Source organism: Puma concolor, chromosome D2, assembly GCF_028749965.1.
Source record: "Puma concolor isolate L17-30 chromosome D2, mPumCon1.1.hap2, whole genome shotgun sequence".
NCBI lineage: Eukaryota > Metazoa > Chordata > Mammalia > Carnivora > Felidae > Puma > Puma concolor.
In genome coordinates, this window is record NC_141677.1 from 73,474,199 (window position 1) to 73,501,823 (window position 27,625).

The 27,625-nt window shown below is 36.2% G+C and overlaps 1 protein-coding gene across 2 annotated transcripts in view; it reads left to right on the forward strand.

The window, feature by feature from the left end:
- The window catches only part of ATRNL1 (attractin like 1), a 772,750-nt gene that overhangs the window by 499,911 nt on the left and 245,214 nt on the right, over nt 1–27,625 (forward strand). For both annotated transcript variants that reach the window (XM_025917756.2, XM_086680957.1), the window contains exon 27: nt 22,231–22,338. In XM_025917756.2, coding sequence (XP_025773541.2) covers nt 22,231–22,338 — 108 coding nt within the window. The remainder of the gene's footprint in view (nt 1–22,230; nt 22,339–27,625) is intronic.

Consider the following 27,625-nt stretch of genomic DNA (forward strand, 5'->3'; position numbering starts at 1 on the left):
TCAGACTACCTGTTTCCCTCTGAATCCTAAGAACTAAAAACCTAACTCTGTACACTTCTATTTATCGAGCGGAAGTATACATTACTGTCATTCAAATACTAATAGACGTTTTTATTTTTAGCATTACATGTACACATTTTCTTCTTTACTTCCTAGAAAACAGGATTGGTTAAAATCATAAGGTATTGATAAAAATATAAAGGAAAGGAATATACTGCATATTATGTGTCAGAGCAGTGATATCTTTTCATCATGTTGAATTTATTGAATTTTATCTCAAGCTTCATTTTACTCAAAATCTGTCCTTCACAGGGTAGCTCCTTGCTTTGGTTAATATTTAACATTTTAAATATTTTATATTACATTACACCGTTTAGTGAAATGTGCACATATTTTAAGATTTCTGCCACGCTTTAAGGAAGAGCCTAAAAACACCTGTAAAATAAAATGCATTTACTCTTCTGTTCTTCTAATTTACCTAGTCAAGTCACAGGGATAAGGGACAGAAAAGAGTTTCTGTGTGCATTCTATTTGGTTTCTTTCTGAACAATTTTGACAACTTTTTCAGGCTTGAAAAAATTAGTTTGAGTAATAATGTATTGTGTGTTGACAGATATGGTCATATTTAGGACCAGTCAGTGCAGAATGTTAATTTCCCATACCTCTTCTTCAAGGGTTCGTAATGCTCCACCTCAGGCCTTCTTCCACTTGGCTATTGTATTGATTTCCAATGAATTCTACAACAAATTACTACAACTCTGGTGAAAACAACACACTTTTATCCCCATACAATTCTGGAGGTCAAGAGCTGGAAATCAGTTTCACTGTGCCAAAATCAAGGTGTCAGGGCACACCCCTTCCAAAGAGTCTAGGAGAAAAGGGTTTTTTTTGTTTGTTTGTTTTTGCCTTTTCCAACTTTTAAAGCTACATTCCTTGCACTCCTTGGCTCCTGGACCCTTTCTTCCATCTTCAAAGCCTGCAGTGTGTCCTCTTGCTTGAGAAGTTTCCTTGTCTTTGCCTCTTCTGTAGTCAAATGTTTCTCTGCTTTCCTCTTATACAAACACTGTGATTGCACGTAGGGTCCTTCTCGTTAATCCAGGATAACATCTCCATCTTAAAATCCTTGACCTAATCACATCTGCAGACTCCCTTTTGCCATATATAATAGCCCTCAGAGATTCCAGGGGTTAGGACCTGGATGTCATGGGGGGCCATTACTCAGCCTACCACAGCTATTATCTGCCAAATCACGCAGTAATCTTTTCTCTGCCATGACTTCAGTTGTATCCATGAATGTGTTTAGTACCAATATTATCTTCACATTTTAGGCCCACTTCAAAATTCTGACACCGAAACATTAAATGAGGGCATCCGATTTGTATCTCACTGACCACCAGATGGCAAATTATGTCACGGTATTCCTAATCCTAATCTAATCTAATTTTGAAGTCTAAATAGTTAAATATATCAATTTAAAATCAGGCATACTACCATGCAGCTTTGGATCAATTAAACTTTTATTATCCAGATCATTTCTGATGAAAGTAACTACACAGAAATCAGATTTCAAAAATTGTCCTCTGAGCTACTTCAGTGACTTCTGAGACCGGTAACTACTACCCGGTTCTAACATCAGCAGTTGTGTTTTCAGTTAACATAAGATTCTTCTAATGCTCTGTTAGTTTCCAGTAACTCCTTGTAAGTTTCCTAAATTTTATTAAGAGTATATATAGTACCAGTTAAGATAAATAATTGACTGCTGACTGTGATTTATCTTAATTGTAATTATTTACATACAGGATTTCTCCTAAAACTTGTTTCATTAATACTTTTATCTCAGGCAAGTACTAATCCTTGCCACTTTTATCCTGTAGTGTCCTGTAACATGAATCATAAATAATAGGCACAAATACAGCAGCTTTCTAAAATACCAAAAGTTACTACTTTATTACTTTCTTGGTTTTGTTTTTCAAATCATACATACTTATGGCAACAGTTTAAACAATTCAGAGGCATAAAAAGAATGATGGATATTCTCCTTTTTCTTTGTTTTAGAAGCTTCTATAGAGAAGCTGGGAAAACATAAATTTAAATGAATTAAAATTCATGTTCTAAAGATAAAGCTTTCTGTTGTTTTTGTTGTTTAAATGTTTATTCATTTATTTTGAGAGACTGAGAGAGACTGAGAGCGTGGGAGGGGCAGAGAGAGAGGGAAAGAGAGAATCCCAAGCAAGCTCCATGCTTCCAGTGCAGAGCCCAGCACAGTGCTCCATCCCACAAGCCCTGAGATCATGAACTGAGCTGAAATCAAGAGTCAGAAGCTTCTGCCAACCAGTTGCGATCTTTTAATATAATTACTGAAGTTCCTCATTAATCTCGCTAATTAGCTAGAAATATTCCTTGATGTTTTATTGTTTTCAAGTTCTTATGCATTTCTTCCTTCAAATTATTTTGATTATATATATAATAAAATTGGTATAAAAGTCATCATTCATCATGCTGTGCTGTTTTGAGGAAAGACAAACATTTGGTAGGATAACTGCAATCTCTAAAGGTGGCAAGGAGTGCAGGGTAGAACTGAGAAAACTCTATCAATTTGCTGAGGGTTCTCTGTCTCTAGCTTCTAATTTTGCATAGATCAGAGTTGTCACTACTGAAGTGGAAAGACAAGGAGAATAGAAGTAAATCTCTAAACTACAGTTGTTTTGTCCCCTTTTAGCAAGTCCTATATATACTTTGTGACTTACTGTTCCCTGAGAAAATTGGAGCCTGACCTCGCAAAGTTCTCGTGAGGACACAAGTATTTTCAAAGTATAGTATTTCTAAAGGGAATTATTGTTTTAATAAAAAGATATATCAATAGATAATAATAAAAATCCATTTGAAAATTCGTAAACTTTTTTTTTACTTTTTGATACTATTAATTAGAAAGGGCTAAGAGACCTTTTTATAGAAAGAGGGCATCATATCCAATGACATTATACTTGTTCTTCCTCTCCTTTTGTTTGCACTAAAGCAGATCTTGCCAAATCTGATACATTATTCTCTGAAGGTATGTTTGCATCATTTCCAATTAAATGTTTTAAGTCAGCAGTATACAGTAAATTATCCTAAGTGTTATTGTAAGTTCAAGCTGAAATGTTAGCAAGAGAATTGCTAAGGGGCAGCATTTAAACTCTTATGGGCTCTGTATTTTCTCATGTTTGTGGTACATATTACTTAGACTGATGAGCTTACAGTAGCTTCTAACTTGAATTAATATATGGTTTTAGTGTCTCATTTTTGGGGGGGGGTCAATACACGTACATTGGTATAACATTTGCTTAGTAATTGATCTCACTTTTTTTGAAGCAAGTAGACAATGATACAGGAAAATAGGTTATAAATTTTTACTTGGATTCTCGGAAAGGAAACATGCATGTGTTTTGTGAAAACTATGGCATTCAGAGGATTGAGTAATAATTTTTGCTGTGTTTTGTTACTTTTATTACTGATGGAGAAAAGAGTTCTTTGAAAAGTTGCGGAGACCAATTAAATCTTGAGGTCTATTTTAATAGTATTTATAAAAATTCATTTAGTCTCCAATAATCTATGTATTTCTTTGACTCTTGACCAAGTTGCCCTTCAAATTGTTGATGGATAGAAGGTGATTTCTTAATTAACAAGGCCTAAAACGTTCAAATCAATAGTAGAATTCTATTGGTATTTGTTGGCACGTCACACATTTGAATACCATGCTTGTCCAAGTACTAAGTACTGCAATGTATGTTGAGGAAAGTTATGTAACAGAAATGATTGATGCAAATGTAGTTATGTTTTTCAAATCTTGGTATCACAAACTTATTCCTAGGTACTTGAAGGGAAAGAACGTATAACTGAAAAGGAATAGAAAAGGCAGGGTGGAAAAAGATTTATGGAAATCAAAGTTGACATAGTTTGGGAGATTCCAAGAGAAAGAAAGCAGGAAACAGAAACAATGCATAGTGTTTGACAGATGAGCAGGAATAGTATGCAGGGACTTGTAGTGTGAAGAAGAAGGATAAAAGACTCCTTTCACCTCATACAACATAATAGTGAAATGAATTATTCTGACCCAAATTATTGTTTAATTATCATAATATGGTTCATTCAAATTCTATACACACCCTTTAAGTATCCGCTTTGCCTCACAGACTTCTTGATGCCTTAAGTACCAGTCCAGTCCATGGAGATACTGTCTTTTTCTGAGATCATAGTATTTTTTATGCCACCCACTTGACAAGTAATCACAAATTTACATTTTTGATTTGTTTTATCATTAAAATCTTCTATTGTAAGTTAACATTTCACTATTTAAATCTCAATTTCCTAAGGACAATATAAATCTAGAAGACAAGCTCTCTCTCCTCTTTCTTGCTATTCTCTACACCCTTAGCAAAGTGTCTTGCATTGTGCAGAGAGCTCTCCAGTTGTCTTATGCTTGAAAATGATTTGGCACTTTTTCACCAAAGGAAGTCACTCACCTAATATTAAGAGAGAAGATAAAATATCATTGAAAGCATTCAAAGACTTGGGCAAAATTTAGAAGCTTTGAAACATGTAGTTTGTCAGTAAGCTGTTTATTTTGGTTCTGTTATAGATCTGAGATGGAAGGTTGGTGTTTGTGAGCCAAGACAGTATCAATGAAAGGGGGTAGTCAATGGAAAAGGGGCACATGAATAAGATTTTTACATTTTAGAGATAGTGGTTCTAATGAGTACTACACTTGAATTAATTCCAAAATATATCCCTTGAGCTGAAAGTGTGTGCAGTCATAATTGCATGACCTGTGATAAATTGTCTTTGTCCCAAGACAGATTACAAAACTGGCACTGTATCAAGATAGAGTAGTTGTAGGGGAATAGAAACCGTCTGGACATCTGCTAAAAGGCACATGCCTCAGAAAACTGAAGATATGATCAATTCTTGAGTTGCTTTGCTGACAGCTCTTAGAAGGTAGGCAGAACAGTGAAAGAAACTACTAACCATGTTGGGAGTGTGGAAGTCCTGAGAAAAATTTATCATGTCATTTTAGACTATATAACATTCAGGAAAAGGAATACAGGAGGTAGGCATATACATATCTCACATTTTAGCGAGATAGATTTCAAAATGTTTAAAGAAAAGCTATATTTGATCAAATGGCAGGAGAAGCTAAAATAAGATATCCTAATTAATATTTATTCATTCACTTATTACGTAAAAGCAATAGGGTTAGAAAATCTAAAGCTCCAGGAGAGTTAAGGCTTCAAAACTGAACTGTTTTTCTTTTCTGTTAGGATGACTTGGCTGATACAGTAATGATAGTCTTCAGATATGATATATCTTGACTTCAGCAAAGAATTTAACATAGCAGATATTCTTTGGAAATAGATTAAAAAAAATGGACACTGGGTAATAGTGTAATTATTGTTGGTGGTTTCTAGGGTGGGGACCAATTATTAGCATTCTCTTCTCTACCTGGATTCTAAGCAAATATGATATGAACAATTAAATGGCATTAGGTATATAAACCTGGTGAGCTTGCTAATTCTGAACTTCAAATTTAGTCACCTGTCATGGATTATGCTAGACTAGGGCATGGTTTGCCCCATGGGGATCTTCCCAGGTAATAAGTTATAAGATGAAAAATCAGAGTTTAATTCACATCATCTGTAGGCAGATTAGTTTCTAAGGGGAAGAGAGGCAGACTTAAGTTGAACATACTGCAATTCATCAATAGGATAAGCCACTTCAACTATTATGGTCAACCTTGGGAGAGTTTATATACCCTGGGGTAATAGATCAGCAATTTGTCAAGACAGCTCTGTGCCCACCTTCAGGAGAAAGGGTGCCAATTCCAATCACTGATTCTTTGAGTATTATCCTGGGACCCATGGTGGTCAGTTTTGATTTCATATCCAGAAAGCTCTGAAATGGGTTGGAACAGTATATGTATCAAATCAACTTCAGTGGAAGTCCTGGAAACTTGTCTGCAGTCTATTCTCCATCCCAAATTATGTCTAACTGTTTATATGACCACATTAAATAACTCATTAAATGCTAAATACTAAATTAAATACTAAATTGCATTAAATACTAAAATGCATAATGGTACATCAGTAATAAAATTCCAACAATGTAGAAATGCCCTGAATTGAATACTAACCTTACTTTACCAAACTTCTAGGGGAAAATTATTAAAGTTTAAAAGATTATATTTGTTTTCAAGTTAAAACCATAAGTAAAGCCCAAAGTAAAATTATTTTGCCTTTGTGAGTTAAAAATTCTTCAAATAAACTCCAAAAACTATCCTTCAATATTCTTTGTACTCTTAGGCAGAAGAATTCTGCATTCACAGGTAGAGTTGGGATTGTCTGTATCTCAGCAGGATGCATTGTCCTTCAGAGTCAGTACAGTCATATTAGCTCAGTAGCAAGTCTTTCATAGGCCTTACTTTCAAAGAATACAAATTCTTACTAACACACAGAACATTTTCACAGCACTGGCACCACAATTACCAAATTAAGAAAGTAGACAAATCCTCAGACCCTACTGAAATAATCTCAAGTGAAATTACGTTGCCCAAACCTAGATCTTAGTGATGTCAAAAACCATAGCAGAAGGGCACCCGGGTGGCTCAGTCAGTTAAGCGTCCGACTCTTGGTTTCTGCTCAGGTCATGAACTTGTGGTTTTGAGAATTCAAGGCCCACATCAGACTCTGTGCTAGCAGCACAGAGCCTGCTTGGGATTCCCTCTCTCCCTTTCTCTCTCCCCTCTCCTGCTGTCTCTGTCTCTTTCTAAATGAATGAATGAATGAATGAATGAATGAATGAATGAATGAATAAATGAATGAATGAATGAAAAGATAAACAGAACACAGCAGAGACTCACTGGTATCTGAATTTAAAAGTCTATACAAGTTGTTGAAAATCCATGACCTGTGAGGTTAAGTGCAAGAAATCTGTAAGCAAATGTTAATGTGGTATTAATGCATACTCATCCGTGAAAGACACAGTGTTACCTTCTTGTAAAATTTGGAAATTTGTAATGGTATCAGCCCCAAGCACCTTATTCAAGTACCTTTTTTCCCCCAGACTGTATATTCAAAAACCTCTTCGTTTCCATTCACCTCAGTACCAAGCTGAGAATGCCTGTTTTGGCATGCCGAGTGAGCATGATGAACAGGCGGGTCATCGTATTTCATTGTGACTGTTGCCACTGCATATCAGAATGGCCTTGCTTCTGAGGAAAATTTTGTCTCTCTTATGTTATGAGAGACAACCTGAGACCACATGTTGAAGAGAGACCTTCAGCCTGTATTCATACTGCATACCTCTAAGATGCATCCATAGATTCCTCCTTGGTCCTAAGTTAATTCCTTAATTCAGCAAATATTTAGTGAACATCTGCCAGATACCAAATACATTTTGATGCTGAAATTTTAACATAGATAAAACCCTACTGTACTCTCAATGGGGAGACAATCTCTAAGATAATAAGCAGAAGGCATATCATGGCAGACGGTAGAGAATGCTGTGGAGAAAAAGAAAGCAGGGAAGAGGGTTAGTAGCAGTGTGTGTGTGTGTGTGTGTGTGTGTGTGTGTGTGTGTGTGTGTTGGGGGGGTGGGTGTGGGTCTGTGTGAGTCAGTGACTGACATTTTAAATGAAATGGTTAGGAAAGAAGTACAGAATGGAATTTTAGGCAAAGTAACTAGTGTTGGCTCCCTAGGCCTAACATTAGCCATATATTTTATTTTTTTAGTTTTTGTTTTCAACATTTATTTATTTTTGAGAGAGAGAGAGAGCATGAGCAAGCCAGGGGCAGAGAGAGAGATGGAGACACAGAATCCAAAGCAGGCTCCAGGCTCTGAGCGGTCAGCACAGAGCCTGATGTGTGGCTTGAACCCACAAACCGTGAAATCATGACCTGAGCTGAAGTTGGGTGCTTAGCTGACTGAACCACCCAGGCTCCTCAACACTAACCATTTAAAACTCACTTAGGTTCTATAATATGTACATGGGACTTGGCTTCTTTGTAGCTTAATAACAGCAAATATTCTTCTGCCCGTCAATTTCTAAAGGCATTTCTTATCTGTACAATTAAATCATTGTCTCACCTCACCTGCTTAGGGAGAGGCACACCTGAATAGTAAATTGCACCTGAAGGCCATAGCCATAGCTGAAGTCCAGTGATCTGCACCTTTTTCTGTTTGGTTCCCTTAACACTTGTGCTGCCTTTAAGGAAGCAGAGTGACTTATTTAATATGTAAATTTAGGTGAAATAAATATCATCATTAATAAAGATGATATTATGTCCTTTATTTCCACTTTTTATTTTTTAACTTGTTTAGAATCCCAAGTAGATAAGAAAGGGCTACTTATGGGAAACCTTATCAGAGACCCCAGAAGCTGAATAGATTCTTTGTTGAATGCTAGATAAGTATCCTTTTTTTTTTTAAATTTTAACATTTATTTATTTTTGAGACAGAGAGAGACAGAGCATGAACGGGGGAGGGTCAGAGAGAGGGAGACACAGAATCTGAAACAGGCTCCAGGCTCTGAGCTGTCAGCACAGAGCCCAACGCGGGGCTCGAACTCACGGACCGCGAGATCATGATCTCAGCTGAAGTCGGCCGCTTAACCGACTGAGCCACCCAGGCGCCCCGATAAGTATCCCTTTTTAAAGAAAGGACTCCTAATAAGGTAATAAAGTGTTCATTTATGTTCTCTGGTCAATTTAAAATTTTCATCAATCAAGAAATAAATAGCATGATTATAAAACTTAGAGATTTATAAACAAATTGGTAGAAGGAAATATAAAAAGAGAATTTATGTTATTAAGTATATAGAATATATTTGGTGAGAATTAAAATGTCTTTTGTACAGGCAAAATAATTATATGGTTAGCTATATTTTATTAGTAGGAATATGCCATAAGCCATAAATTCAGGAAAAGATGTACCAGTCAATAGGCGAAGCAGATAAGATATATAGGAAGAAGTAATCACGTTCTTGGTAGCATTCTTGGACCATGAGATTGAATGAGCCAAGAAAGCTGATTAGTCATCCTTGGTGAGGGACTGGCTGAGACTGAAGGAGACCAGCACTTCTCTCAGTGCCCCACGTTTGGGACCCACTCCTCATACACAATATGTATACAAAGTACAAAAGTTAGGATCCAACCACATATGATACAAAAAGCTGTACTTCATGGGAAGGTCAAGGGAGGATATGTTTTGGATAAATCTTTACAGTGGGAAGAGGATGATTTCACAAGCTTTGAAAATAAAAGGGAGTGTGTTACAGCTAGGGGGCTTCTTAGGTATCATACATCCATTTTCTCCCAGAGTAGATAGGTGGATATGGGCTATGAAAATAAACCAGATGTTTCTAAATCCATACACCTTATCTGTTCTATCTTTTGACATCCCTATATGGAGGAAACCCTGGGACATAAAAAGTGAAAGCCATTCTCATCAAATCAAATCTCATAAAATCATCAAATCCAATATGATTTACCTTGGATTACTGGCAAGTGAGGCAACTCACTGTTTTGATTGTTCTCTTTGCCAGCAAATCGTGTTGACCTGCTCAGAGAGCTGAGTTGAGACTCAACACAAATGGTAATATGGGGATAGCTGTTAGTTATGTGAGTTGAACATTCAAAAGATCAAAGATGATTCTGCACTCAAGGAAAAATGGGTTAAAAATGATAATAGCAGCACTAAAGCATGAAAGATTAAAGATATACACTATGACGTTCTAAATTTAGATTAAAAAACTCACTTGTAGAAATTGTAAGTCGGAACACTTGTTTTAACCAAAGATCGTGTGAGGGAGCCCTGAAATTGTTGATTGGGTCCAACAACGGAGCAATTCTAAAAAGAAAAAAAAGTAAAAAAAAAACAAAAAAAATGTTTTCAAATGCATTTTAATTTAGAACACATTAAGAAAAGTATTTCCACCACGTTCTCCACTAGTCAGGTCACGTCCAAAATATTGTGTTCATTTTACATTTTAAGAAGATTGAAAAATGAAATGCTGAAAACCGTGTTAAATGAGAAACAGTTTTGTCCTTTTTATGAGACTATGAGTAATCTCCTTGAGGACAGCACTATTTCTCGTATCTCTTAAATGCCAGTGCCTGGCCTTCTTCCCAGAACATCGAAGTTTTCCATAAATGTTTGTTGCATGAATAATGAATGCAAAATTGAAGATACTGGAATTGTTTAATTTGAACATGTAAGAAAATTTCAAATATGTAATATATATTTAAAGGAATTTTAGTGAGATTAAAAGTATTCTATTTAACTTTAATGATCCAAAAAGATCCCAAGAATGTTAAGTTTTTGTTCTGTATAATGAACTTTCTGTGTTAGAAACCTTTGGGGGAAAATACTGCCTTGCTAAAAAGTGATTCTTTTGCTAGATATATTTGAGGATGCTCGTTGATCATTTATCAGAAAAGTTGAAGCACTTTTGGCCCTGCTTTCATGGGGATAGTGGACCAGGTAACCTCTAGGATTCCTTCCAACTCTGAAAATGAGTTATTTCAGTGAGTCTGCTGTGACCACTGACTTTGTTACCTTTCGATTTTTGTGGTTTAACATACCATTCCAAGTACGTAAGAAAGACAATTTATATCAGTCATGAGTAATCTGTGCTGCATCAAACTGCCCTTCACATTGAAAAATTCAATTGATTTACATTAGTTTTTAAAAATATTTATATCATATCCCCTTTCACAAAAGATTAAAAACAAGTATCTGCCTATCAACCTATCATATCATACTGATTAGTCCATGAACAAAATAGGTATCTTTCAATATTTAAAACACTGAGTGTCTGGCTTCAGCTCAGGTCATGATCTCACGGTTCCTGAGCCCCATGATTGACTTTGTGCTAATAGCTTGGAGCCTGCTTCAGATTCTCTGTCTTCCTCTCTCTCTCTCTCTCTCTCTCTCTCTGACCCTCCCTTGCTCACACACGCCCACAGCCCTCTCACTTTCTCAAAATTACACATTAAACAAATTTTTAATAAAACTTTTTTAAGAAAAATAAAACATTATATTGAACAGATGTCTTATTTCACAAAGAAACATTTCGCAGAAAAGTCATTTTTACAGTTTCTCAATATTGAACTTTTGAAAATGGCTCCATTTGCTAATAGCAAAATAATCACATTTTCCTTAAAGGAAAAAAATATTTTTAACATATCGATTAAGGGGGAAATGCCAGTGTTTGAGTCACTTATGTCTCCAGGAAGATTTAAGTGTCTTGTGGAACTTTGAAATTATTGTCACAAAGTACTTAAATGTTCAACATGAATTCCTTATACACTAAATGTAAAAGCTAACTGGATTACGTTGCATTTAGAATTTCTGAACCCAGAAGCTAACATGTTGTGGTTCCAAAATGAGTCTTGAGCTTTGTATTGATTCCCAGAATCAGGGAGGAAAAATTACTTCTTTAGTAAATTAATTCTTAAGAGGGGGGAAACACTCCTGAAGGATTGAGCTGAGCTTTATTGTAACCAGAGCCTCCAGTCATAAATTACCGGCACACAGGCCAGAGTCAATGTGTCGTTTCTTTTGTAATCAGCTGCTTTTATATTTCCACTTGTCAAGGTTGACTTGATCATATTGTGCATGTCTTGGATGTCAGAGGCATTTGTTCTTCCTCTGAAAAGCAGGACAAGCATTTCTCTGACAACTTAGACTTCTAACTTGGGGAAATAATATATTCCACAGTTATGACTGTGAGGATATTTCCATGTGGGGAATATTTTTTTCTAGCGCAAGTTTCGAAATTTGAAATTATCCAGTTTCCCATTTTTGCTCTTTGAGGAGTAATATGTGTTAAATATCCATTCTGGGGATCTAGCTTTTAAATGACCTTTTCAGTACTCATCCTTTTGCTCATTTTGATTTGCTCAGATAAATTACAACCACCTGGCCTTTTGTATTAAAGAAGGTTACATACAAAATTGACCTTTTGGTACTTATTGGGAGAGCTGGGTTCATTGTATTTGAGATTAACTGCTGTTTCTGTTTTTTGGGTTATGTCTTAAATAATTATATTTGAGGATGGTAAAATCTTTTTTTTTTTTTTTGCCTGTTTGCTCTAAGCCACTGCTAACACCATAAGAATGGGCAATACAAAAAGAAACTATGTTTCAAAAAATAATAAATATGATTTCTTTAGATCCTATGGTGTCTGATGATTTATATATGTTCCTTCAATTTCTCTGAACCTTGATAAAGCCAAAATTATCCTTTGGCCATTTTGCTCCTTGCCACCTTGCTTAAATAAGACTCAGCCTTCTTTCTGTTTCTTAACTTAATTAAGACTTGCCTCTGGAACGTTGCAATTGCTGTTCCTTCTGCCTGAAATGATATTTTCTGGATTCCTTTGTCCCATTCACTTAATTCTCCACTGTTCCCCTACCTTCTCTGGCCTCTGTGTAGTGAGGGTGGGCCATGTGACTATTTATGGAAAGTGATGTCTGTCATTTCTGATCTGAGGCACTGAAAAGTGTATACAGGATTCACTAGCCTCTTAGACTCAAGGAATCCTTGGGCTGAGATGCAGAACCTCAAGGTTGGATCAGTCTATATGGCTGAATTACCAGATGGGGAGTTACCTATCCCTGTAGAGGATTTTGTGTGAGCAGGAAATACACTTTTCTATTTTAAACTACTGAGCTCTTGGCGATCCATTCGTATCCTGACTGAATATTCAAGGTTTCAGGTTAACTGGCATTTCTTAGGAGACCTGTCCCCCTACCTAAAGCACTTTCTCCTTCTGCTCTCTCTTTGCCCTTACCATTGTATGTTTTCTGCAATGAATTTTTTTGTAATTTTTATCTGTTTAAGTATCTATTGAACAAACAAGACTTCTACATACTGTAATGATTTTTAAGTGCCTAGAGTAATCTTTTTTTTAAAATTTTTTTCAATATTTATTTAGTTTTGAGAGACAGAGAAACAGAACCTGAGTGGGGGAGGAGCAGAGAGAGAGGGAGACACAGAATCTGAAGCAGGCTCCAGGCTCCGAGCTGTCAGCACAGAGCCCGACGCAGGGCTCAAACCCACGAACCGTGAGATCGTGACCTGAGCCGAAGTCGGATGCTTAACCGACTGAGCCACCCAGACGCCCTTAGAGTAATCTTTAGATTTGGCAATAAGCATGATATCAAGCAATAGCTGAGGTTTTGACTCTTCTAGATAAATACATTCTGCATGACTTCTTTCATTCAGAAGTGAGGTCATCTTTGGCAAAGTCTAAATCAGTGATGCCATCCATGTCACAAAGAAAGGATTAAGAATCCGAATTTTAGAAGTTCCTTTAGTAACCTTCAATATTCTGCAACATCTTGACATATCTTACAGTTTTTGCTCACCAAGAAATACATGAGACTTTGTGGCTTTTAAATCCAGGTTACATAAGTACTTCACCCAACATCAGAATGTTCCCCATTTGTCTGCCACCAGTCTCCTGGTAGATGGTCTAGAAGAGTCCCTAATATTTTTTAATAGCATGTAAAACCTTACTGGAGAGAACCGGAAGAGTTACCTCTTATATATCCATTCCCCCAAAAAGTGTTTGCTACCCAGTAGGAACTCAGTACAATTTTTTTTTCAATGAATGAATGATCATAGCCAAACTTATTCACCAAGTAGATAAAGATATGAAAGAACGCTCTATCAAATGGTTCTAAGAATGGGCTTTTACAAATACAGAGAGAAAGAAAGGAAGGAGGAAGGAAGGAAGGAATGGAGGGAGGGAGGGAGGAAGGGAGGAAGGGAGAGAGAGAGAAAGAAAGAGGAGGGGAGGGAAGTAAAAATTTCTGCCCCAAATTTAGTTTAAATCCTTTAAGATTGATCTTTTGGAATGCCAAGTAAAAAAGAACTTCAGTATCTGCTTTTGTTGCTTAATGAAATTTCTTCACAAGGCAGGAAGACTTTCCCGAGAATTATTTTCTTATTGCTGATGCATGAAGAGATGACATGCAGTCATACTTCTTTTTTCATTGGTGAATTAAATGAAATATGTTGCCAACTCTAAGATAAAAAGAAATACACGCAGGTGTATCATCTGCATTATCAAACTTTTGCATAGACAATTAACTATTATTACTAGATACAAAGGATTTTCTTTTGAGAAAGTGTTCACAAGATGGAATTCGTAATTAACAGTCAACAGGCACACACACGTTCATGAAAACCAGGGATTGGCTATGCTGGGACATGTTAGCATTTCATTTAAGAAGAGAAATGAGGAAGCTACCAATTTTATCCTAACTTACTTCAAAATATTAAAAGAAATGTTAGAAATATTAGCAGTTTCTGAAGTGGATGTGATAATTTGATAGAAATATTGTTTTGCTTTTCTTTGTTTTCTCCATACCACAAACAAGCTTGATCTTTCTAACCAGAATGATTCTACCAAGGTCTTTCCAATGATACAAAGCTTAACTGATTTGATAAACAACCTTGTGAATGTTTAAGACATAGGGGTGCCTGGGTGTCTCAGTTGGTTGAGGCTCAGACTCTAACTTTCAGCTCAGGTCATGATCTCGCAGTTTCTGAGTTTGAGCCCCACACCAGGCTCTGTGCTGACAGAGCGGAGCCTGCTTGCGAGTCTGTCTTTCTGCCCCTCCCATGCTCATGCTCTGTCTCTCTCTTTCCAAATAAATAAATAAACTTAAACAAAGATACAGCTTTTGTAGTAAGAAAAAATAAAATTTTGTAAAGGTCTAACCCTTTTAGATTAAACCTACTTTCCCTACAGATTTACAGTGACGTGTGTGTGTGTGTATGTGTGTGTGGAGAGAGAGAGAGAGAGAGAGAGAGAGAGAGAGAGAGAGAGAGAGAGGCAGTTGTCAGGTGCTCTGTTTTCTTGGCTTCATCTTCAATTGGGAAGAATTGTGCCCTGTAAGAAATACAGCTTTGGCTCCCATGATGTTTAATTAAGAATGCATAACCATGAATACATAAGAATAAGGAAGATCTATTATACTTTCTTTTCTTTGGCATTGCCTAAATTAACCTAAATAAAGACAGTCCATACATAAATGCCGCTACTTGTAAATGTGAGATAGATTTTCTTTAATTCCCGTCAGTAGAGAGCTTTTAAGACCTTATTATATGCAAATGATGGTGATACTATTGGGCCATATGCTTTGTGCCACTCTGCTCTTGATCATATTGACAATTTTTAGAGTTGCACGAGAGTTATTCTACATGGAAGCTGTTTAAATCAGTATGTAAGGCTGATGTAGAGACAAAATCATTCAGTACAGAGTATATAGGTGATGTTGCACGTACAACCTCGTAAACACCAAAGCTTGAGAACCACTACGCTAGATGAAGAAATAAAAGGAAACGTTAGAAATAGTTGTTTGAATGTTTGAACCCATTCTGCTTTTAGGATATATTTCAAGTTCTTATCTAACAAATAAGGATACATAGAGAATCCTAAAGTAGTCTTGCTCTCAGTATTTATTCTGTTTTATTTTTAAGCACCAATAAATGTTGAGAGATTTGTCTGTTGAAAGAATTTAAGAAAATAGTGGAATTACATTCTGGTTCTGGATGAGGGGCCATTAGCTTCTAAAGACAGCAGTAAGTTAAATTATTGAATCAACAAATTACAAAAAAAACCTTTTTTGAAGAAAAATACTATCTATTAGTGCACAGATTTTCTGGTACTCATCTACTCATCCTTTAAAAGTCTATGGTCTACAGGTTGAAGAATCTCCATAAGGTCCTTTTCAGATCTAAGGTCCTTTTCAGAATCTATGAAGACTATGCTTCAGTCATACCAATTATATTCTAAGTGTTATCCAATGACAACAAAGACCTTCATTTACTGGTATTATTTAAGCCTTATCTTGGCCTTTTATATAGAGTTTTAGCTTTAATTTGAATGTGAGTTATAACATATTTACTTTGAATTACCATATGTATAATTTCATGTATATTCACATATACACTTTCACATAGGCATTGACATTCATAAAATATATATTTATAAGCTTCCGTATAACCTATTAGCATTTTAGAGGTAATATTAAACTTTATATTTTGGAAGATTTAGAAACATTTTCCACTTTTGCTTTCTTCTTCCTCTGGTCACAGGCTTCATGATAGGTAGGTTTCATTTTTGGCACATTATTGCCCAAACAACCCTGTGTACCTAAACAACCTACCTGGAAAATCTGCCATGGCCATTTGACAACTGATGATATTTGTCTTAAAATAATGAATAAAATTGAATAAACTTAAGGTGTAGTAGAATCTGCTGAATGACAAAATCCCTTCTGAAGAGTCACTGAAGTTTATTTTGCAAGTTAATACAAATTTGCAAAAATACCAGTTGACAAAGAAGTTTCAAAAATCACTGGAAGTGAATATTTTGAATAAACTAGGTGAATACTTATGAAAAAGCTCTTAGAAAATTTTTACTTATTTTTTTTTTTAGTTTTTTTAACATTTATTTATTATCGAGAGACAGAGCATGGTGGGGAGGGGGGGCGGGCAGAGAGAGAGCGAGACACAGAATCCGAAGCAGGCTCCAGGCTCTGAGCTGTTAGCACAGAGCCCTACGCAGGGCTGGAACTCACAAGCCACAAGATCATGACCTGAGCCGAAATTGGATGCTTAACCAACTGAGCCACCCAGGCGTCCCAGAAAATTTTTATTTTTAAGTAAACAACTATTTCAAGAGTAACATAGTCCCAGTAGGTCAAAGATTGGAGAGGCCTAGAAAAAAGTAATTGAAGTAACCTGAACAAAGATGTTATGCCAGGCCACTCACTCCCAGGAAGTGCTCATACCAACTTTAGACTGGAAGACTTAGAAGCAGAAGATTCCCAATATTCTGAATAAGAGTTTGAGGCTTATGCCTTGTAGATTCAATTGTATAAAATTAAAGGATATCATGCTTTCCTAATTTAAGGATTAAAAAAAGATATTGTGACTTCTCTTTATTGCATTGTACCATCCTAACAGCAAAAGAACAAAATTGATTGTTCGCTTATATTGCTTCATGTTAAATGTGTTTGTATTAATAACAGAAATGCTCTTTTTCATGAAATGTTGCTTAATCTCTAATTCAAATACTTTGTTATTTTAGTGTATAAGCTCAGGAGTAATGATTAAATCATTTTGACTGCTCCTTTTATGCCTTTCCAAAATCTTAGGGATAGAACTGCTATTAAAAATATAAATGCATTATGATGTCTTTATGGCCATTTTTTCATATTTGCAATAAAGTAAAAATATGAAACCTGGTATTTATTTGTTGGATCCACAAAATTGTCCCATTCTAAAAAAATAAATATCTACTTACTTTGGAGGATAAGGCATAAATTCTAGAATATCAGGGGACATATGCTTTTAAAGTCTTAATCATAATTAAAATTAGTTTTATCATAACTTGCCTTCACTCACATTAGGATGATACATGTTTTCATACTCTAAGTTACTCATTCATGTTCATTAATCAAATACTATTGACTTCCAACCAAATGCTGTGGGAAATAGAAAAACAAATAAAAATAGATTTTTTTTCCTGATAGAAGATTTCAGAAAAGCCTAAACATATAATACATACTAAAATAGTAAATAATTCATAGATGGGATGATCAATTCAAACTTGGGGAAGGGTAGAAGGACTTTTGGAAGTGGGGAAAAAAGATAGATAGAACCTAGACATAGGAGGGAGACATGAAGAAAATTGGGACAGTTACTTTTTTGTTTGTGTAGTGTTTAAAGATTATTATCCTCAAATCAACTAGAGAGTTGTATGCCTTTGGAATGGTTGGAAAGGTGGTTAATATAAACTTTGAAAAATGATGCAGTATTTGAAATAGTAGTATTGAATGGAAAAATTAGATCTACATTAGATAGAATCAGGGACTGTTCTTGACTGCCATATTTAAACCAGGATTTTCACATTATTTTTAATTTCATGGTTTGTTTTATAAGACATTTTGAATAATAAAACAGTTATTATAGGCAACAAACATGACACTGAGAGCATCTCTTTCATTTTTAAATTTTCTTCACAACAGTGTTTATGGCAGCATGATTATAATCTAATGTATTATGGTCAATTTGTTATTTTGGCTTTATCTTCCTGCTGAATAATTGGCGATAGCAGATTAGTTATAAAACAGATCATCTGTTTTATGGCTTCTTATTGATGTACAAAATGTTAAACTTCATTTTATATAAAAATCACAATCACAAAATAAATTAATTATTTTTCAAAAGTTCTTAAGAAAGGACTCTACATTTCCTCCTAACTACTGGGTTGAGTTTTTGCCATTCTTTGTCACAATAGCAGAAAGTAGTCCCAAATCTAAGTTCATTTTACATTTTCCAACTGTCTCATAAATTTGCAACATTTGTTAAAAGGGAGAGCGTAGCAGAATGTGTCATGAGCACTGAAGAAAACCGGCCTGTGGTAGTGTGCCTTCTTCAAAGACAAAATCAGCGCTTGACATTTAACATCATAATTGCACCAATGAACACCTACTGAGCGTTCTCAGGGTACCAGCCTCTGTGTCAAGCGGTCCGGGTGCGTTAGCTCCTCGGTGCATTATCCCTTATGATATGATTGTTATTCCCATTTTGTGGAGAGAAATAGTAAGTGTTAGAAATGTCCGAGTAGTTTTATTATGGTCCAAGAGTTTGTGGATGGAGAAGCTGGGATTCAAAACGAGTCCTCTGAGGTATCAGTGTAGATATAGGCACTATTAATAACCCAGCTATACAGATGAGCAAAATTGAGGCTTAGAGAGGTCTAAATAATTTGGTTAAGCTCCAACAGCTAATAAGTGGAAAAGCTGGCATTCAGACACAGGTCCTTCTAACTCCAGAGCCCTGTTATATTTCCTGTCAGCATCTGTGCTAAATCTTGACAAAGTTTATGTTGTGAGCATGCTGTTTACATCTTCTTTGCTCTGACACAGAGGGGACTAAATTCAAGAAGGAATGCATACAGATGTTAGCTGGCAAGAAGGAGGACATTGATAAGGGTATGGCTGAGACCAGAGCTTAGTAGCAAAGAGAATCTCACTTTATTCCACTTCATTATTGTAGAGCCATCACATCCAAGCAAGAATGTTTCATGAGCAATGATTTACCTTTCCTGAGTTTCAATCAGAATATTTACATTCACTTTCTGAAGTCAGAAACTGAGTATGTCAACCAGAGTCCTGGAACTAGTCCTCTACTAAGTGGCCCAGAGAGAATTCATTTGGCTAATTCCCTATGTGTATCCTTTATGCTATTTTGTGCCCTAATTATTTTTAAAAAAATTTTTAACATGTATTTATTTTTGAGAGAGAGAGAGAGAAGCGAGGAGGGGCAGAGAGAGGGGGAGACACAGAATCTGAAGCAGACTCCCCACTCTGAGCTGTCAGCACAGAGCCCTACATGAGCTTGAACTCACAAACTGTGAGATCATGACCTGAGCCAAAGTCGGGGGCTTAACCGACTGAGCTACCCAGGCGCCTCCTAATTTTTTTTTATCATGTCTTCTTTTACAAACTATAGTGTTACGGTCTTGAGCAAGAACAATGTTTTTCTTCTGCTTTGCAAAGCAGAACTTTTAAAAAGTGATGGAAACATTCAACTTTTAAAAAGTGATGGAAATTCAAAGTTCTGAAGACAGATTGGAATCTTTAAAAATACCTTTGTATTCTAATTTTTTTAAGTGAACAAAAGTAATACTCACTGATTTTTTCTTTAGTATGAGCGTTGGGGGGAGTCACAACAATACGTTACAGTCCAGAGAAGTCTATTCTTTGTCAAAGATAGTGAATTTGGGATATTTGTAGATTTAAATTATAATTTGTGGTATTACATATTCATTGACTATATTTTGTAGACCTTTTACTTTTAGAAGTAGGGAAAAGGTAAGCTAAAGTAACAGAAGCTGTTCGTTTTCTTAAAACTCTCTTAATTATATGGCATGTGGTTTGTGTTCTGAGGAGAACTAGTACAAATGAAGAAACTTTGTAATACAAAGTTAGAAAATTGTGTTCAGGAGTCCCTAGGTGGCTCAGTCGGTTAAGCACCTGGCTCTTGATTTCGGTTCAGGTCATGATCTCATGGTTTGTGAGTTCAAGCCCCAGGTTGGGCTCTGAGCCGACAGCACAGAGCCTGCTTGGGATTCTCTCTCTCTCTCTCTCTCTCTCTCTCTCCTTCTCTCGGCCCCCCCAGCTTGTGCATGCTCTCTTTCTCACTCTCAAAAATAAATAAATAAACATTAAAAAAGAGAAAGAAAGAAAGAAAATTGTCTTCAAACCCAAACTAAAATTTACAGTTTTCTCAAGGCTTTTTGTCCATTACCATCAGAAAAGTAGTTTGTGTATTTGCATATGTGCGTGTCCGTATCTCTGTGTGCATCTGTGTGTATATTTTTATTGGCGAGACAAAGAGCATGGCGTCTTCTACACTTAGTGCCCCTTGGCATTTGAAGTAGTATTATGTTTGCATTTTGTATAGATAAAATGTTCAGATCTATTGGCCAATCCTACGAGAGGCACAAACAAGACTCTATTTTCCAGCAGCTGCATATTTAATAATACCTTTTTAGGTTATATTAAATGAATAATTCGGTAGTTTAGATCATTTACTTTTTACTTTGAGTATATGTCTAATTGTCTTCATTAATTTTAAGTATATTCTAAGAGCATAAATTATTACTCAGTAATAATTGTATTTTTCCTGTTCCATCAATATTGGCATGTGGATGTTCTCTTTTTAATAATAACAAAACAAGGCCTTAAATTGTATTTTATTTTATTTATTAAAATTTTTTAATGTTTATTTAATTTTGCGAGAGAGACAGAGACAGAGACAGAGCGTCAGCAGGGGAGGGGCAGAGAGAGAGGGAGACAGAATCCAGAGCAGGCTGTAGGCTCTGAGCTGTCAGCACAGAGCCAGACGCGGGGCTCGAACTCATGAACTGCCAGATCATGACATGAGCCAAAGTTGGATGCTTAACTTACTGAGCCACCAAGGCGTCCCCTATATTTTAGATGCTCATTTCATGAACACTGTCACTGCTAGGTTATAAGTGTTAAAACAAAAATGTTAAATAATAAACTGCCATAAGGTATTGGCTTTTGTTCCTTCATCTTTTAAAGGGAACTTAATGAATGATGCATCACAGTGCGACATACATTTACATTCAAATACCATTTGTTAATGTTTTCAGTTAATGCCAATGAATCTTTAAAAATCTCTGTGAATAATGAAGCTATTCATTGTGTTCAAGGATTTTGCCTTTTTCAGTGATAGGATTTTCTTCTCATTTGAAAGAGTATTTAATTGCATCGCTCATCCACTTTTAATATTTAATAATAATTTTATTAGCTGTGTAGAATGAGAAGGGCAAGATTTGCAATATCTACTGCTGGTCATCAATTTTTTTCTTATCATGACTTAATGAATATTATAATTACAGGGAAAGGCAGAAATATAAATTAGCTCGGTAGTTGGCTGGGACTTACTGGTTTATTGGTTTTAGCTTTTGGGTAAAGCCCAGAGTAGGCACAAGGAAGAAGAAGCAAATATCTGGGCGTGGTTTAGACGCCTTGGCACAAAATTTTTGCAAACTGCCAACCATTCCTCACTTTAAATAATGAACACAGAGGGTTTGAATCAAGTTATAAATACTGTCATTGGCAATTCGTGTTGATTCCATTGCAGTTGACCGGGCGTCTTGATGACTTCTCACACTTAGCCTTTGTAGGAAGATGTTTCTTTAATCTCTGTTAATGCATTTTGAAACTTTTTGTTATCTTTTCTTAAATATTTTTACTGTTATTTACTTTCAGCTAAGACAAAAGCTGCATTACTTGGAGTAGGAAACCTTGGCATAGCTATCATCACAGTAGCACTTCTTACTGAAGTAGAACCCCTCAGCTGGAGTTTTCAAAATGCTTTTGAGTACATTTCATTAGGTCTGTGGGAGAGAGGTCAGGGGGAAAGTTCTCTCTGCAGGTCCCATTCGTTTAAAGCCTCCGCGGATTTATGACCCAGGCCCTGGGGAGAAAACAAATTTTCATTTTTGGGATCTAGCTGTAGGTCTGTGTATCAGACGATTCCTAAATTTTGACTACCATTTGTTCAAAATGGAACCAGATATTGTTGAATTTCATGTATTTTTAAGCCTATTTTAAACAAATCGTTTTTACCCCCCTCCAGCAACTGCTTCGAGAACGACAGCAGATGGCCAGCCGTCCCTTTGCGTCTGTTGATGTAGCACTGGAAGTAGGAGCTGAACAAACGGAGTATCTGCGAGGGCCAGTGGAGGTAGGACCGGTGGTGCAGAGAAGACCACTGTGATTTGCATATTGATATCGCTTCTCTAATCTGCATCTGCTTGTGCAGCCAAATACAGTCTGATTATGTAGAGTTGACAAGATTCAGCTACATATGTTATGCCACTTCCAAGGCACATAGTTTTAATGGTATGACACGAGCTGTAACAGAAGCCACTGGAGAATCTATTAGCTTAGGCAAGAGTGACAGACTGCTCACCTGGCAGCCTTTCTCTGACAGATAGGAGCTGAAGGAATTTAAGATACAGGTATGATGGAAGAAACAAAGCACCTATATTTAGTCCTTGGAGTGCCCAACGCCTTTTCGTTAACAATTCACATTTATCTTTATTAATGAAGTTGACTATAAAAGGTGGGTGGGGTTGAGTTGCATTTTAATTACATAGTTTCCTTTTTGAATGTTGAAAATTGTAGAATATTGTGAATGCTTTTATTTGTAGCAATGGCTGTATTAGTATATTCTTTTATTGCAAATGCAGAAATGGAGTGTGGTGAAGGAGAAATCATTATGTGCAAGTAAATGTAGAACTGGATTCCTGAAATAATGCATGGAACATTTTCTGAAAATAATAGCCCACAGAGAGGAAAAATCCACAGATTATGATTTATGGTTAATGACTAATCAAAGCATTTTGAGGCCTAGTAATGGCGTTGTATGCTGATTATTTTTTATTTATATTTCACGTACGGTAAGGTGTTTACACAGGAACATTAAGAAGCGCCGTAGGGTTGAAAATTGTATTCCCTTTTTTGAAAAGTGCCATTATGTGACTAATTTCATGTTGCTATTTTCAAATCATGCTTTTCTTCAAGGAAAGCAAGGGATATAAAAATAGACTCCTCCGAAAACCCAGGTAGAAATATAATTGATTCTGTCTATAGCATTTTGGTTATTTTGGAAATAAATTAAACAACTGAATCAGACCTTGTATATGTTATACAAAGAGCTGGTTTTTAGAGGGCATTTCTCCGTGAAATTTTTTTTAGCTGTTGTGTACTTGAGTTTTTACTCTTCTAGATCACATGTTGCAATGGAAGCTTAGAACATTAAGAAATTTATATGTGTATCTTCCATTGTTACTTGGGCAGAAATTAGAAGATAGAATGATTAAACACAAGTTACAGTAAGTGCTCTAATTTCATGCTGGCCCTTTGCCTCGCACACCTTAGGACAAAATCTCTTAACAAATAGTAAACCTCAACTATTTGAATCCAACTTCTTTTTCTCCTCATCTGTTAAAAAACATTCTAAAACACAAGTCACAAGAGAAAAATGAATGTAAATAATACATACATAGTCCACAGAGGAAAAGGACCAGTCAAAGAACCAGAAAACACAAACTTACAGAATAAATGTAATTAACATACATATGCGCCACCAGAGTGTGTCAGTTTCTGCTTACTAGCGCTCAACCATGTATCGTTAGGTGTGTGTGTTCATAATCATTCCATTTCTTTGTTTTATTTTTTCCAAATTTAATTTCCTTCTTTATCATTGTCATTTTTAGCATTAAATTTTATTTAAAATTTCTACCTCTCCTTTCTTTTAGTTCCTGTTTGCTAGTCCTTCTAGTTACTAGAGGACTAGTTACTAGTCCTTCTTTTATTCTTTTATTTCCAATCTGTTTCCTTTTGTTTTATTACCTATCCCTTGTAGAAATGACCATTAACTTTTTATTTTGCCACTCATTCTGTGAGTCTGTCTTTTGATTAACTGCCTGAATCTATTTACACTGAAAATAATTACTGTTCTCCCAACGTTTGTTTTAGCTACTCCATTGTGTGTCTGTGTGTACGCATTGTTCTTGTTGTCACTACCCTTCTCTTTTTCCACGTCTCTTTTGGATAAATTGATTTCCTTCCACTAAACAGAGTGTTACATATTCTATTTCTGTGTTTCTGATGGTGACCCGTTACTTACCAAGATTCATAGTGATGGTTATTTTCCCTATCGCCAAAAGTGTATTAATACACATTCCTGCCCTGCCTGTCTCAAACAAAATTAATACATTAGCGTGCTCTCAACTCCCTCTGTTCCTCCTACCTATGTTAATACTGTTTGGAAATTTTAATCCAGATATTCTGGGTGTACTTTTTTTAGTGTGGCATGTTTAAGTAACGATGAACGATCTTCACCCTTCTTTACTCTTTATATCTACTTGCTTACTCATACATTTCTTTATATTTCACTATAGTAAATCCTCCAAGAGATTCTTCATTTATTTAAAATTTTTTTTAATGTTTATTTATTTCTGAGGCAGAGGGAGACAGAACATGAGTGGCGGAGGAGCAGAGAGAGAGGGAGACACAGAATGTGAAGCAGGCTCCAGGCTCTGAGCTGTCAGCACAGAGCCCGATGCAGGGCTTGAACTCACAAACCTTGAGATCATGACCTGAGCCAAAGTCGGTAGCTCAATCAACTGAGCCATCCAGGCGCCCCCTCCAAGAGATTCTTTAAAGAGAAATTTTATGTGGCATAATCTTTGAGACTTCAGATGCCTACCAATATGCTTGTTTTGTCCCCACATGTAAATAACAGTTTAATTGGATGTAAAATTCAAAGTTCTCTTCTTCAAAACTTCAGAGGCATAACTCTTTTGTCCCAAGTCTGATGTCAGTTTGATTCTTTGTCCTTTGTAAATGGTCTCCATTTCCTTTTCTTCAATCTTTCATAATTTTCTCTTGTTTCTTAATGTTTTTAAATCTCTCTCTGATATGTGTCCATATTCTCCTATTTGGCAATCTATGCCCCTTTGAATCTGCAGGCCTATAATTTTATATAATTCTGACTAATCTTTGGTTACTGTTTCTTTAAATATTTCTTACCATAATCTGTCCTGGAATTGCTATTAGATGCTCTTGATACTTCTTCTATCATCTATATTTCTGAACTTTTTCTCATTATTTGTACTCTTTTATTTCTTCTTGATGCCTCTCGGAGCATCCCGCCACCTGCCATTCCAGATCGTCTTTAGATGTATCCTTTCTGCCAATTCGCCCATTCATTGACTTCTTATCACCAATGATGTATTTTATTGTTAATAGCTGCAGTTGTTTTTTTCTTCATAACTACTTGTCGATGTTTTATATTTCGAATACCCTCCCTTATCTTTCTGAAACCATTCGTTATATTTTATTTAAATGTCGTTCCTTCTTTCCTTGTGCTTACACTCTTCAGAGGTCTCTTTTTTTTTTCTATGTACACCTATTTTACTTTAGGTACTAAGATCCACTTAGGAAGAGGGATAAAATTCTTGACTCTCCATTGTGCTCTTTCAAGCAATTTAGTGGTTGGGTATGAGGCAGCTGTCCGTAGGGTATAACCTGGGTTCAGTCACCACTGCTCATTTGCCATGGATGTCCCTTTTACTAAGAGAGAACTTTCAAATACCTCCTTTCCAAGCATTATTCCCCTCAGATGGTAGCCTCTCTCTGATGTAATCGCAGGTACTCAGTTGAGGAGGGAGAAGTGAATGCGTAGGGGTTGTCCTGTCTCCAACATGTATGGCTCTGGGATTCTGCCCCCCGCCCCCAGATGACCTCTAAAGCTACTCTATCATTAGTTTGCAGCCTTGAGCTGACACTGGGCTGGTTTCTGTTGCTTTTCTGCCCCCCCCCAAAAGGTGACATAGGCATCACCTATCCAGACACTGCGGATAGTGGGGCCTCTCCTAGTGCAGGCCACCATTTACTTCCCACAAGAGGCGTAACCACCTATCTTTCCAACTGTTTCTTCAAGAACATTGCTGAGTATGTTCTGACCACTGGCATCATCCCTATTCCTTATATGTGATCACTGTGTTTAAACTCAGGGGAAGAGACAATTGATCATTCTGGTTTATGATTTGTTGGCTGCAGGACGATTTGTGCAAGTGCTTTGTATCCTTTAAAGCATTCTACTAATGTTGGGAGTCTTGTTATTTTTCTCATTTTATTACTTAGTTATATAAATAATTGGCATGCCTCTATTTCTTTTGTACCACTTGTTTTCAATGAAATGTCAGAGAAGAAAAATATTTACCTGCTAATTCTCATTTTGCAAGCCCTTTGTATCTGGGAAGTTTTACTTATTAATATGTAATATTATTTGGTTTGTTTTGGAAACAGCTTTAAGGAAATGTACCATACAATTCATCCCATTACATTGTACAACTTGGTGGGTTTTAGTATATACAGAGTTGTGTAACCATCACTAAATCAATTCTAGAATATTTTCATCATCCCCAAGACAAATCCTGTACGGTTCAGCAGTCACTTCCCCTATCTCTCCCAGCACTCTCCTTCAGCCCCAGGCGCTAATCTACTTTTTGTCTTTATAGATTTTCCTAATCTATATTTTCATTTAATTTAATACAAATGGAAACAGCATGTGTTTTCCTGGACTGGCTTCTTTCCCTTAGCATAAAATTTTTAAGGTTCATTCATGTTGTGACATGTGATCAGGACTTCTTTCCTTTTTATTGTGAAATACTATTCTATCGTATGGATATAGCACATTTTGTTTATACATTTATCAGTTGATAGATAATTGGGTTGTTTCCACTTTTTAGATATGCTGAAAAATGCCATCATGATTGTTTACATGCAAGTTTCATTTCTCTTGGGTATGTAATTAAGAATGGAATTGCTGGGGCGCCTGGGTGGTGCAGTCGGTTAAGTGTCTGACTTCAGCCAGGTCACGATCTCGCGGTCCGTGAGTTCGAGCCCCGCGTCAGGCTCTGGGCTGATGGCTCAGAGCCTGGAGCCTGTTTCCGATTCTGTGTCTCCCTCTCTCTCTCTCTCTGCCCCTCCCCCGTTCATGCTCTGTCTCTCTCTGTCCCAAAAATAAATAAATAAATGTTGAAAAAAAATTAAAAAAAAAAAAAAAAAGAATGGAATTGCTGGAACACATGGTAATTTTTTATTATTTGTTGAAAAGAATTTCTTTCCCCCATTTGTGATCTTGGGACCTTTGTTGAAAATCAGTTGAACATAGATATGGGGATTTGTTTCTGGACACTCAATACTATTCCAATGTTTGATAGATCTATCGCATGATAGTACCACACTATCTTGGTTACTGTAGCTTTGTAGTAAGTTTGGGAATTGGAAAATATGAGTCTCCCAACTTTGTTCTTTTTGACTATTGTTTTGGTTCTTCTGGGTCCCTTGAATTTCCACATTAATTTTAGGATTAGTTTGTCAGTTGCTGCAGTGAAGCCCACTAGTATTTTGATAGGACTTGTGTTGAATCTGTAGATCAATTTGGGGGAATATGT